At 34.2% G+C, this 13,771-nt stretch overlaps 2 protein-coding genes across 2 annotated transcripts in view; one reads left to right on the top strand and one right to left on the bottom strand.

Annotated features, from left to right (window-relative positions):
• LOC129351301 (microfibril-associated glycoprotein 4-like) overlaps window positions 1-13,771 on the bottom strand; it is a 105,592-nt gene that overhangs the window by 10,017 nt on the left and 81,804 nt on the right. The gene's annotated exons all lie outside the window — the stretch shown is intronic.
• LOC129351339 (ficolin-2-like) lies at window positions 2,693-4,548 on the top strand. The gene is made up of 4 exons (XM_055020218.1): window positions 2,693-2,708; window positions 2,951-2,989; window positions 3,271-3,367; window positions 4,406-4,548. Exons 2-4 carry the CDS (start codon window positions 2,963-2,965, stop codon window positions 4,546-4,548), a joined length of 267 nt encoding a protein of 88 aa, XP_054876193.1. The 5' UTR covers window positions 2,693-2,708; window positions 2,951-2,962.

The raw sequence follows: 13,771 nt of genomic DNA, 5'->3' as shown, positions 1-13,771 counted from the left end.
TGGAGGAATGCAGACTGAGGCCACTGCCTAGAGGAACCAAAGCTAACGTTCTGTTTTCTCAGAGCTCACAGGAAACACAGCACAGCTGAGACAATGTGGTCCCACAACATGCCTGATATAAGATGAGAGTTTTTATGGCAATTAATTATTCTACATCAACAAACGGCTGCAGTCAATTGCAACAACTGAATCAATGTTGATGATTCAGTTACATCTCAGTTAAGATGTAACAAAGATGTTACATCTTAACATCTCTGTTACTTTTTGACATTAGAGGTTAAGTTGTAACAAATATGTTAAATCTTAACATATTTGTTAAAATGTAACAGAGCTAAACATGTCAGGCTATCCTACAGAGATCTTTCAAGATCATTTACAGAATTAGATTCTTTTGGTCTCGACACACAAGAGGCAACATCAACCTGTTCATTTATGCAAAGAGGAGAAAATTGCTTTTCCCTCTGCAGCCAAGTGAATGGAAAATTTGGACATGTGAATTTTCAGGCTTGTATTCATAAACTAGCATAGTGTGTGTGCTAGTGAGCACACACTAGGAAATATGAAAACGGGGCATTTTTTTAACTTTGTCAAGAAAGTTGAAAAATAACATTTTGTTCCTGTTGTTACTTCCTGCTTTGTATGGATCTATTTGTAACTTGGGCTTGTTAGGAATAAAATCCTAATTTCGTCAGATTAATATGTATCCTGGGACTTTTCACTGAAACATCACAAAGGATTCAAAACATCACAACTCAGAACACAAAAACAGGAAATGAATTAACAAGGACAGGAAGTACAAGCTAAATCCTTTTTCCAAAAAATGTCATCAGTGAAAATAATCCCTGATGCTGAAGTCATAAAGTAAAAATCACATCTTTGCTTTGATTTCACTGAAACATTATAGAGTCACTAGTGTATTATTGACAGGTCTGTCAGTGACTGTGTATAAGAGCAGCTGTTTCCAGGACCTCCAGACAGAAGAGCTGAAGCTTGTCTGATGCTGAAGTGAAGGAAAAAAGGTAATTTTGATTCTGCTTTGGTAAAAAGATTTGATCTAACTAACTTCTTTATTGAGTTGAGACTGTTTGTGTTTTGAAGGTGATCTTCAATGACTCTGAATGTTCTGATGTTTCTTTGAGCTTGTTACACTGCATTATGTAATAATGTAATACAATTGGGTTTCATAATTATGTTATATATTGAATTATTATATTATTATAATGAACTATAGTTAAACACACATTTTACTGTATATTCACAAAAACTAATCAAGAAGAGCCTTTGCATTCAGATCATCGACCATTTCAGATTTTATGTACTTTCTTAAAATCCCTCAAATATTAAGTCCTTTTTTAAGCCAGAAGGGCAAATTATTTCAACAAAGTTGATGAAGAGCAGGAGAACATTTTTGGAAATTTCTACTAAAACTCTCAGAAAACAGTAAATGGTTGCAAAACATGATTGAAATAATTTTGCTACAGATGAATTTGAGGTGGCTCTCATCCATCAATTCAACCGCAAAATCCATGCAAGCCGCATCTCCAGTTATATTAATGTTACATTTTATTTTGCATTATTTGTGCAATTGAGACTCATTATCCAAAGTTCAGAAAGAAGTAAAATGTAAAATGAAGAAACCAAGCTCATGTTTTTCATCAGGTGATGTTTGATTTAGATTCCTGATCATCAAGGTGAGGTGACACATCAGCAGGTATAAATAACAGAGTCTGAACGTCGGAGACACAGAGGAGAAGCAGAAGTTTGGAATCAAGTTCATTCCAGCTGCAGGTGAGAGATGAACACATGAATTCATTTACAACTGAGTTTGTCCACTAAAGTTTCTCTATGTTTTACATTAACAGGGAATTTCATTGTGCTGCAAGTCAAACTCCAGATTTTCATCAAGTTTGATCAATTTATCCAGATCAACAGTAAAGATGAAGGTAAGCCTGTAACTTGCACTGTAAAAAAATAAAAAATAATTCATCTATCTTTATTTATTTTAACAAGGAAAGGTATTTTTAATGTTTAAAATCTTGTTAACAACAAATGACCAAAATAAAAATCAGCGCAGAGACATTGTACATAAAATGTACAAATTATGAAACATCAATAATGATTAGAATATGAACACAAACAACAACAAGATATTTAACTATGTAGTCAAAAAATATAAAAATTAAATAACTTCTAGTGAGTTTGTTAATTATTTAAAATGTTTGATATTTTGTTCAGTCACTGAAATGTTGAGTAAATTTGAGTGTTTAAATTTATCCAAACACTCAATGCATGTAAACACTGTACATAGTTTTGGCTCTGGAAATAACATTTGTTAACAGGACTGATGAAATGAGTTGTTAAAAAATGGAGGATCAAACCAACCAGAAACCTTTGTTAAGGCAGAATTCAGCATAATTCTGACTGAAAATCTGGCAGCACAGCTTACAGGCCACATGCAGGACAAGATCAGGGATCAGGTTTAATCTGACTAAATGAACGTTAATCAGAGTTTCTCTGATGATGTTCAGAAGGTGTCATGTTCTGTCTTCCAGCTGTTATCACTTCTCTTCCTCCTGGCTCCACTGCTGATCAGCTGTGAAGCGGCTGAGGACCAACTGCCACGTGATTGCAATGACATCTACAATACGAAAAGAAACTTCCAGTGGAGTTTACATCATCTATCCAATGGATATTCATCTGCTGTTAAGGTGAACTTTATGTTTGGTTTGTTCATAAAAATGAAGATCCAGATTAAAGTTCTGTGCAGGACCAAGACTGGAGGTTTATCTGTTAACAATGCTGAGGATGTTTTTACTTAATCTTCATACATATTACATAAACTGACTGTTTGAAACTGAACTTTCTTGATAGTATTTTTTTTTCCACATAAAGTGTGACATTGCATTACATAATAAAAACTGTATCAAGTCATGAATGTGTTTGTGTGAAGGCTTACTGCGACATGGACTCAGAGGGAGGACGCTGGACGGTGAGTCCATCTCTACATGAACTCTCTCTGTTTACACTTCAACTTGGTTTATCTCAGGATTCTTGGGGGTTTTCATCCAACAAACATCAAGTTCTGTTGAAAGAAGAGTCTTTATTGTCCTTCCATTTTCACCTGCCTGAGATAAGATTTGATCAGTTTTGTCATGTTAAATATTGATTATTGATACCAATTCAGAGTTGGTACAACCCACTTCCTTTTCACCCTGAGTGTGTCAGTGAGAACGTTGTTCACTTCTTGATCAGATTCCTTTGTTGTTCCAGGTTTTCCAGAGGAGGATGGATGGCTCTGTAAACTTCTACAGACCCTGGGCGGAGTACAAGAGAGGCTTTGGAAACGCTGCTGGAGAGTACTGGCTGGGTGAGACACCGACCTAAACAGTTAGTCAATGTATGGTTGGTTTATTTACTTAAGATATTTATAACATAGTTATAGCCACATTTTTCAACACCTGTTTATTGTCTCGACTTTCTATTTTACTATTGTGTTACTAAGTGATGGTGTGCAGGTGCAGGTCAAAAACTGTGAATATTATGGAAAAGTTTATTTCAATCAGTAATTAATTCAAAAAGTAACATTTGTATGTCATATTAATTCATTTCATACAGCTTGATATATTTAAAATGTTTACTTCTTTAGTGTTGATGTTTGTTTCTGACAATTCATGAAAACTACAAATTCAGTATTTCAGAAAATTTGAATATTGTGAAAAAGTTCAATATTGCAGAGCTCTGGTGCTACACACTAATCAGTTTAAGTCAAAACACCTGCAAATGCTTCCAAATGGTCGCTGAGTCCAGGTCTGTAGGTTATTCAATCATGGGAATGACTGCTGACCTGACAGTTGTTCAAAAGATGACCTTTGACCCCTTGCACAAGAGGGCAAGACAGAAACATCACAGCTAAAGAAGCTGGCTGTGCACAGAGCTGTTTTCACACACATTCATAGAGAAGTGAGGCGGAAGAAAAGATGTAGTGGAAAAGAATTGGACAAGCAATCAGGATAACTGCACCTGGAGGGGATTATGAAACAAAACCATTTAGAAATGTAGAGTCGGCTGCAGATGGAGTCAGTGCTTGAAGAGCCACCACACACAGATATATGCAACATAGATTTCAGTTGCTTTCCTTGTGTCGAACTGATGCTGATGCTGATCTTGAAGAAGAACCTAAACGTCGTAGAAAATCTGTCTTATTGTGAAGAGGAAGACGCGACAGTCAAGACCCAACAAGAGCTGCAGATGTTGGTCAGAGCCATGTGGGTTCTCATATCACCTGAGCAACACCACAGAGTGATCGACTCCATGCCACGGTGCATTAATGCAGTGATCTGGACAGTAATGTGTGTGCAAAAATCTCAGTAAAAATCCAACTTTAATAGTTTTCATGTCTGTGCAGGTCTTGATAACATCCATGAGTTGACATCATATAAAGACTGTGAGCTGATGGTCGATATGGAGGACTTTGATGGAAAAAAAGCCTTTGCCCGTTACTCTTCATTTTACATCTATCCTGAGTTTATGGTTACCTTCTGCATGTGAGGGTTTCAACAACAAGGGGGCGCTGGTGAGTCATGAGAAAAAACACATTCTAACTTTACTAGTCAGGATGAATTTATGGATGGATGGAATGATGCCCATCACTAATTATGTCTTTTTAAAATAAATAATTCAACTTGTGCTGGGTCTGAAAGTCGTGCAGTGAGTCTGGAAATGTAGAGCAAGGCACTGAGCATGGATCCTGGTGTGTAATATACACCAGGAGTGTATTATTACACACTCCTCGTGTATAATAATACACCGAGTGTATTATTATACACTCCTGGTATTATAAGATATATAACATATGTATAATAATAATAATAATAATAATATAATAATAATAATAAATAATAATAATAAATAATAATAATAATAATAATAATATAATAATGATGATAATTAATAAAGCTAATTTACTGTAGTTAGACAAATCAGGATTAAGAGAAATAGACCTTGATTGGATTAAATGTGTTGTGTCAGTTATATCTAAATCCAGAGTTTGTTCTTATGGTTCTGAAGCAGGAAGATTGATGTTGGTAGTTAACAGCACAAAGTAAATTTAATTGATCTCATTGATAATATCCCAGTAAGAAATTAAACATAACTCATAATTTTTTCACAAAACATTATCAGCTTTTCACAAAGTCAGCATTTTTGTTAAATATTGAAATTACAATTTTATTGATGTTGGATCACGCAGAATTTGTATTTTTTTTCACTATTCAAGCTTTCAACTGAATGTCTGTTTTATTCATATAGTTTTTGTATCCTATTATTATTTCTGCAGGAGACAGCCTTTCCTATCACAACAGAAATTTACCACTTTTGACAAAGACCAGGATAAGTTGAGCGGCAACTGTGCCAAAAAATATCTCGGTGCTTTCTGGTACAATAAGTGTCACTACAAACCCTAACGGGGTTTATCGCTGGGGGGCTGACAACACACTCTATGCTACTGGAGTGGAATGGGGTACATGGAAGGGAGTTAATTACTCCCTGAAGAGCATCAGCATGAAGATCCGTCCTCATTTAAATCTGCAGGTCAAACATCCAGCAAAAAATAATGAGTTGCTTTTTCTTATAATCAACCATCAACTTTTAGCTTCAAACATGAGTCAAAAGTTCACTTGATTACTAATAAATATAATCCAGTTGATTAAATCATTGGTGAGAGTTTGCTACCTGTAACCAATTTATCTCTGATAATAAATAAGATGCCAGCAGCAATATTTGTGTGTCTGTATTTTTTTATATGTAAAAATTAAAATAAGCCAGTTTTAAAACACAAATTGGGCCAAATGGAAACATTTTTAGAATCAAACCTCTTGGTTAAATGCAATTAATTGAAAAACAACCAGGTCTTCCGTAATTCTAAATTTTATGCTCAACTGTGTCAATGTCAACATCTATGTCTATTTAATGATCTGTTTATGTCACTCCCAGAGAAAATAAAGTATATCTGGTGTTAGCTAAGACAAAGAAATGGAGTGTAATTTGATTTTTATCAGAAAACAATCAGGAAGGAAACAAGAACAGCAGAAAGTCATCAATTTGTTTTTTCTTGCAATAAAATGTAAAAAAATAGCACAAGAACTTGATCTAATAATATCAGGAGAACAATAAAATATTTATAGTTTGACCATTTATAATGACCATATGATGTGCGTCAATGTGTTGAAAAAACAAATTACATGATTTTTAGACTCTGGAGATGTGTTGATTGATTTGATCAGGTTGAAGAAAGTTTTGTATTATATGAAGTGAAAAGACTCACTGAATGCTCAGGCGTAGTGGATATTATACAATTCACTGATTGTTCCTTTTCTGATACATAGTGCAGATGTTTGGGGAAATGCCTGTAATAATATTCAAATTCTATTTTTACTTTTGCAAATTATAGAAATTAAAGCAGAAAATGCTGCAGAGCTCCAACAAATGCATTGTGCTTCAACTTAAAATTGATATTTATTGGTGGACTACTATATCCAAAGTAATGAATGAGTAGTTTGAATGTTAATGGAAACTCCAGGTGTTAATCTGAAAAGAAAAAAGTAATTTTGTTAAATGACTTTTAAGTTTGATTATCAAGAAACTGGTGTTGGGTCTATTTTGGTTCCCAACCTGCAAAGAATCAACCAAAGACACAAATTACTTTTCTACCACCGTCAAACACCGTGTTGTGTCTCCTCCACCAGCTCTCAACTGCCTTTTATTATGTTTACAAGAAAAAAGGTTGGGCTTTTTCACACAGTCACACAAACAATTGATCAATAACCTTAACCACAAGGTGTTTTGGGACCTTCTGTGAACATGCCCTTACCTGGACACAAGGCTGACCGTTATACCTGTGTTACCAGGTAGCTGTTAACACAGCTACCTGTGTTATTACCTGTGTATTATTATAATAATAACAACAACAACAACAACAACAACAACAACAATAATAATAATAATAATAATAATAATAATAATAACAACAGGTAGCTGTTAACACAGACAGCTAATGATCAAAGCAGCTGGTATCACAAGGATGTATAAACATTTCCAACCCCCAAGCAAACTTCTGAAAAAACAGTTAATATTGTACCACAAAAGAAAGGAGTCAAGTAAACAACACACAGAATAATAATATAAAAACATAACCTTTCAAATAAACTCATAAGTAAATGAACTTAGACAATTTTTCTAAAAACTGGGCATGGGTCATTCTTTCAGAAGCTATTCATGCATTTTAATAACTTGGAAGTTGCATATGGATCCATATGAATGAACCAGCTGGGCCTCAAACCCGAATTTGTATTTTTTCCAAGCTTATATGTGCCAATACAATTTATTTTATGGTTTGATTTGCAAACGCAACATGTAGTGCATTAATGTAGTGCATTAATACTAATTGAAAACCCTGCATTTTTTCAACAGTCTTATAAACAATTAAAAAGTATGGGATATATTGGTATAATTAGCCTTTTAAACATATAATTGAACAAATCTCCAGTTTATGTTCATTTTTTGTGTAATATTTCACAATGAAGCTGCAAAGGTCTGGAAGAATTTTTTACCTTTCAGTGCAAATATAAACTTTAAATGTTCTTAACTTTCATTGCAACTGGAAAGTTTTTGCAGCATAAATGTTGTATATCTGAATATTTAAGATAAAACAATAGGAACAGTTTTAAAGCCTGCAACCATATATATTGATATGACTGATATATATAGTACAACCATTATCTAGGAAACTTGACACCTCGTAACTGACATTGGAAAAAAGAATTGAATGAACAGATTCACCAAGCGGTGACTTGCTTAGTGAAAGTCGCAAATCTTCCAAGTCATGCTGTTTCAATTTGACCTCTTACTCAGCATCAGTTCCCAATTTATGGACTCGAAATTTGAAATCAACTCTGCTTTATGTACTGGCTTCCTCTCCTGTGCTTCCATCTGAAGGCGAGGTAAAGGCCAAGGAGGCAACTGAGGTTCTGCAACCATTTGGGCAAAGCAAGACAACTTTATTTATTCATCTCCTTTCAGCCAAAGACTATTCAAAGTGCTTGTACAAGAAAGTAAAAAAACAACATTCAGCAAGAAGATAGTCACAAAATAATAATAATAATAATAATAATAATAATAATAATAATAATAATAATAATAATAATAATAATTTTAGTAAAAGATCAAGCAGAGTAAAAATAGAGAAAGTAAATTTTAAACATAGTAAACGAGTAGAAGTTAAAAATTAAGAAAAGGCTAATTCAAAGAAGGTTTTAAATAAACTCAAGGTAGGCATAGTCTTACAATGTGATTAGTATTAGTGTAAGCATTAATTCTTTAAGATAACATACAAGTTATACTAATTAATTTCCCAGTGATTGTTGTTATTCTGTTTTAAAGATATCTTCCTCTCATTCCATTCAATATGTTCACTATGTGATCAATTCAGTCTTTATGAGTTCATCCTTAACTTAATGTGATTGATGAAATTATATTTCATTTAATTAGATTGATATTACTAAAACATTGCAGAATTTCTCTGAGATTGTGAGAACTTTTATTAGACTTCATCTACATCCTGTCCCATTATTCTGCAGATTAGAAAAATGTTCCAAACTCTGAAGAAAATCAACAGTGACACCTAGTTGTTATAAAACGGATGACAGCAACCTCTTCTTTCTTCCTTTCTTCTTCCTTCCTTCCTTCCTTTCTTCTTTCTTTCTGTTTCGTTCTTTCTTTTTTTCTCTCATTGTTTGTGGTCAAAATCAGTGCATCTGTTTTCACCTCCTTATTTATTATTAAATCACACCAAATGCTGAATTATAATTGCATCAATTAATTCATTATGTAAAGCTGCAAAGTTTAAACTACATGCAGGTTGGGAACCAAAAAAAAAAGACTTAAGTTAAATGTTATGTATTGAGTGAAGCCATAAGCTTCATACAAAAAATACCTCTAACAGATTTCACTTGAACATTTTTCATTCCCCAGTTTCTAAAGATTGAATTTGTCTGATTTTCTGCAGTTTATGTGCAGAAATCTTTGCGCAAACATGTGATAAGTAATAACAGACACATCTTAGCAATATTAAAATGTCTCAATGTTTTTAAAACCTACCTGTCAATATCAGACATACACTTTTCCTGCTGTTGGATGGGAACCTTTTTAACTTTTTACAAGTTTTTAGTAAGAAAAAACAAAAAGTGTAAATGTTCTGCAGATTTTTCTGTAGATCATATATATGTCACCATTAAAATTCAACCGTTCAGCATGACCTCCAGTGAAATATGATAAACCTGAATGATAAACAAACAGGTTTTATCCTCAGAGCTTCTTAGTTCATGACCTTGACCTGAAAACGTCTCTGCAGTCAAACATTTACAGCCCACAGCAACATATTAAAGCACAACCTGCATATGCAGCTCAGGAAACTCATGAAAACCTTCATAGATGACATACTACACATTTATATTTCATCAATTTTTTTACATTGATCATTCTGATATTAATTTATTCTGAGGAATCTTTTTTTAAAACATTGCTTTATATCTGGATTTGCATGAATATTTAAACCGAATCTAAAGACCAGCTTTATTCCAGAAACCATCAATGTGAGCTATAGTTTATTATTTTATTCATTTCCTAACTTTTCCTCATTTTGTTTCATGGACCTAAACATAATAAGTATAAATATTTTCCTTCCATGGAACCGCAGAATAACCCTGTTCATGTTAACATTTACTGAGATTCTCTGAAACTCAGGTATCAATAATCAGCTGCAGGTATTAATGAACAACCTGACTGCTCTGACAACCATTTGAACTCCAGAAAAAGAGTTCAAAGCCACACACAAACTCTCTCCAATACATACGCACACATACACACACACCTGCCTCCGCCCCCCACACACACACATTAAAGAAACTGGATTGATGCACAAATTGAACTTGCATTTGACCTGCACCTGCCTTCTCAATCTGCTGCCAACCCCTCACACCAAGCTCCTCAGCACAACAAAAAACACTGAGACATAATGAAAACAAATGAAGTATAGGAGAAGGGGCATAAATAGAAAATTAGGAACGCCCGAGGGTTAATGACATTGACCTGAAAAAATCTCTGGAGTCATAAACATTTACAGCCCACAGCAACAGATTAAAGCACAACCTGCATATGCAGTTCAGGAAACACTTGAAAATCTTCAAACATGGCATAATACACATTTATATTTCATCCGTTTTCTTTTCACATTGATCATTTTATTTCTGAATATTTAAACAGAATCTAAAGACCAGTTTTATGCCAGAACAAATCCATATGATCTGTAGTTTATTATTTTACTCATTTCCTGTGTTTTCTCGTTTTCTTTCATTGACCTAAATATAAAAAGTGCAAAGATTTTCCTTCCATGCGACCGTAGAATAACCCTGTTCGTTAACATTTCCTGAGATTCTTTGGAAACTCAGGTATCAATAATCAGCTGCAGGTATTAATGAACAACCTGACTACTCTGTCTCCAGAGTAACATGGCGAAGGTGCAGGCACTCAGTGTGTCGCACTCAAAATAAATTAAACAAATAAACATTTTCTTTGTTCGAATTTAATAAAGCAATTTAAACTAAATTGTCTTGATATTTATGTTTCTTTGAACAATTAAATTCACTTTTTGTGTTTTTCCCTATGACAGAAGAACCTCCTGACCAACCAGTCCTGGTCACCAATCCTTCCTTTGATTCCTGATTGTTGGGGCAGGAAGTCTTCCTGGTGTCCTGCAACTTTTAGATACTTCAGCACACCTGGCTCCAATAGCAGCTCATCAACAGAGCTCTGCAGAGCCTCACTGCATGCCAGTGAGACAGTTAAATTAAAGTCTTTAGGTCAAGGGACACTGAAACTTGCAGGACTCGGGTCCTGGAGGAATGCAGACTGAGGCCACTGCCTAGAGGAACCAAAGCTAACGTTCTGTTTTCTCAGAGCTCACAGCTGAGACAATGTGGTCCCACAACATGCCTGATATAAGATGAGAGTTTTTATGGCAATCTTAATTATTCTACATCAACAAACGGCTGCAGTCAATTGCAACAACTGAATCAAGTTGATGATTCAGTTACATCTCTGTTTAGATGTAACAAAGATGTTACATCTTAACATCTCTGTTACTTTTTGACATTAGATGTTAAGTTGTAACAAATATGTTAAATCTTAACATATTTGTTAAAATGTAACAGAGCTAAACATGTCAGGCTATCCTACAGAGATCTTTCAAGATCATTTACAGAATTAGATTCTTTTGGTCTCGACACACAAGAGGCAACATCAACCTGTTCATTTATGCAAAGAGGAGAAAATTGCTTTTCCCTCTGCAGCCAAGTGAATGGAAAATTTGGACATGTGAATTTTCAGGCTTGTATTCATAAACTAGCATAGTGTGTGTGCTAGTGAGCACACACTAGGAAATATGAAAAAACGGGGCATTTTTTTAACTTTGTCAAGAAAGTTGAAAAATAACATTTTGTTCCTGTTGTTACTTCCTGCTTTGTATGGATCTATTTGTAACTTGGGCTTGTTAGGAATAAAATCCTAATTTCGTCAGATTAATATGTATCCTGGGACTTTTCACTGAAACATCACAAAGGATTCAAAACATCACAACTCAGAACACAAAAACAGGAAATGAATTAACAAGGACAGGAAGTACAAGCTAAATCCTTTTTCCAAAAAATGTCATCAGTGAAAATAATCCCTGATGCTGAAGTCATAAAGTAAAAATCACATCTTTGCTTTGATTTCACTGAAACATTATAGAGTCACTAGTGTATTATTGACAGGTCTGTCAGTGACTGTGTATAAGAGCAGCTGTTTCCAGGACCTCCAGACAGAAGAGCTGAAGCTTGTCTGACGCTGAAGTGAAGGAAAAAAGGTAATTTTGATTCTGCTTTGGTAAAAAGATTTGATCTAACTTTTTTATTGAGTTGAGACTGTTTGTGTTGTTGAAGGTGATCTTCAATGACTCTGAATGTTCTGATGTTTCTTTGAGCTTGTTACACTGCATTATGTAATAATGTAATACAATTGGGTTTCATAATTAGTTATATATTGAATTATTTATTATTATAATGAACTATAGTTAAACAACACATTTTACTGTATATTCACAAAAACTAATCAAGAAGAGCCTTTGCATTCAGATCATCGACCATTTCAGATTTTATGTACTTTCTTAAAATCCCTCAAATATTAAGTCCTTTTTTAAGCCAGAAGGGCAAATTATTTCAACAAAGTTGATGGAAGAGCAGGAGAACATTTTTGGAAATTTCTACTAAAACTCTCAGAAAACAGTAAATGGTTGCAAAACATGATTGAAATAATTTTGCTACAGATGAATTTGAGGTGGCTCTCATCCATCAATTCAACCGCAAAATCCATGCAAGCCGCATCTCCAGTTATATTAATGTTACATTTTATTTTGCATTATTTGTGCAATTGAGACTCATTATCCAAAGTTCAGAAAGAAGTAAAATGTAAAATGAAGAAACCAAGCTCATTTTTCATCAGGTGATGTTTGATTTAGATTCCTGATCATCAAGGTGAGGGGACACATCAGCAGGTATAAATAACGGAGTCTGAAACGTCGGAGACACAGAGGAGAAGCAGAAGTTTGGAATCAAGTTCATTCCAGCTGCAGGTGAGAGATGAACACATGAATTCATTTACAACTGAGTTTGTCCACTAAAGTTTCTCTATGTTTTACATTAACAGGGAATTTCATTGTGCTGCAAGTCAAACTCCAGATTTTCATCAAGTTTGATCAATTTATCCAGATCAACAGTAAAGATGAAGGTAAGCCTGTAACTTGCACTGTAAAAAATAAAAAATAATTCATCTATCTTTATTTATTTTAACAAGGAAAGGTATTTTTAATGTTTAAAATCTTGTTAACAACAAATGACCAAAATAAAAATCAGCGCAGAGACATTGTACATAAAATGTACAAATTATGAAACATCAATAATGATTAGAATATGAACACAAACAACAACAAGATATTTAACTATGTAGTCAAAAAATGTAAAAATTAAACAACTTCTAGTGAGTTTGTTAATTATTTAAAATGTTTGATATTTTGTTCAGTCACTGAAATGTTGAGTAAATTTGAGTGTTTAAATTTATCCAAACACTCAATGCATGTAAACACTGTACATAGTTTTGGCTCTGGAAATAACATTTGTTAACAGGACTGATGAAATGAGTTGTTAAAAAATGGAGGATCAAACCAACCAGAAACCTTTGTTAAGGCAGAATTCAGCATAATTCTGACTGAAAATCTGGCAGCACAGCTTACAGGCCACATGCAGGACAAGATCAGGGATCAGGTTTAATCTGAAAATGAACGTTAATCAGAGTTTCTCTGATGATGTTCAGAAGGTGTCATGTTCTGTCTTCCCAGCTGTTATCACTTCTCTTCCTCCTGGCTCCACTGCTGATCAGCTGTGAAGCGGCTGAGGACCAACTGCCACGTGATTGATGACATCTACAATACGACAAGAAACTTCCCAGTGGAGTTTACATCATCTATCCAATGGATATTCATCTGCTGTTCAGGTGAACTTTATGTTTGGTTTGTTCATAAAAATGAAGATCCAGATTAAAGTTCTGTGCAGGACCAAGACTGGAGGTTTATCTGTTAACAATGCTGAGGATGTTTTACTTAATCTTCATACACATTACATAAACT

This window comes from Poeciliopsis prolifica, unplaced genomic scaffold, assembly GCF_027474105.1.
Source record: "Poeciliopsis prolifica strain line A6 unplaced genomic scaffold, Auburn_PproV2 SCAFFOLD066, whole genome shotgun sequence".
Taxonomy (NCBI): domain Eukaryota; kingdom Metazoa; phylum Chordata; class Actinopteri; order Cyprinodontiformes; family Poeciliidae; genus Poeciliopsis; species Poeciliopsis prolifica.
This window is presented reverse-complemented; position numbering and strand designations above follow the sequence as displayed.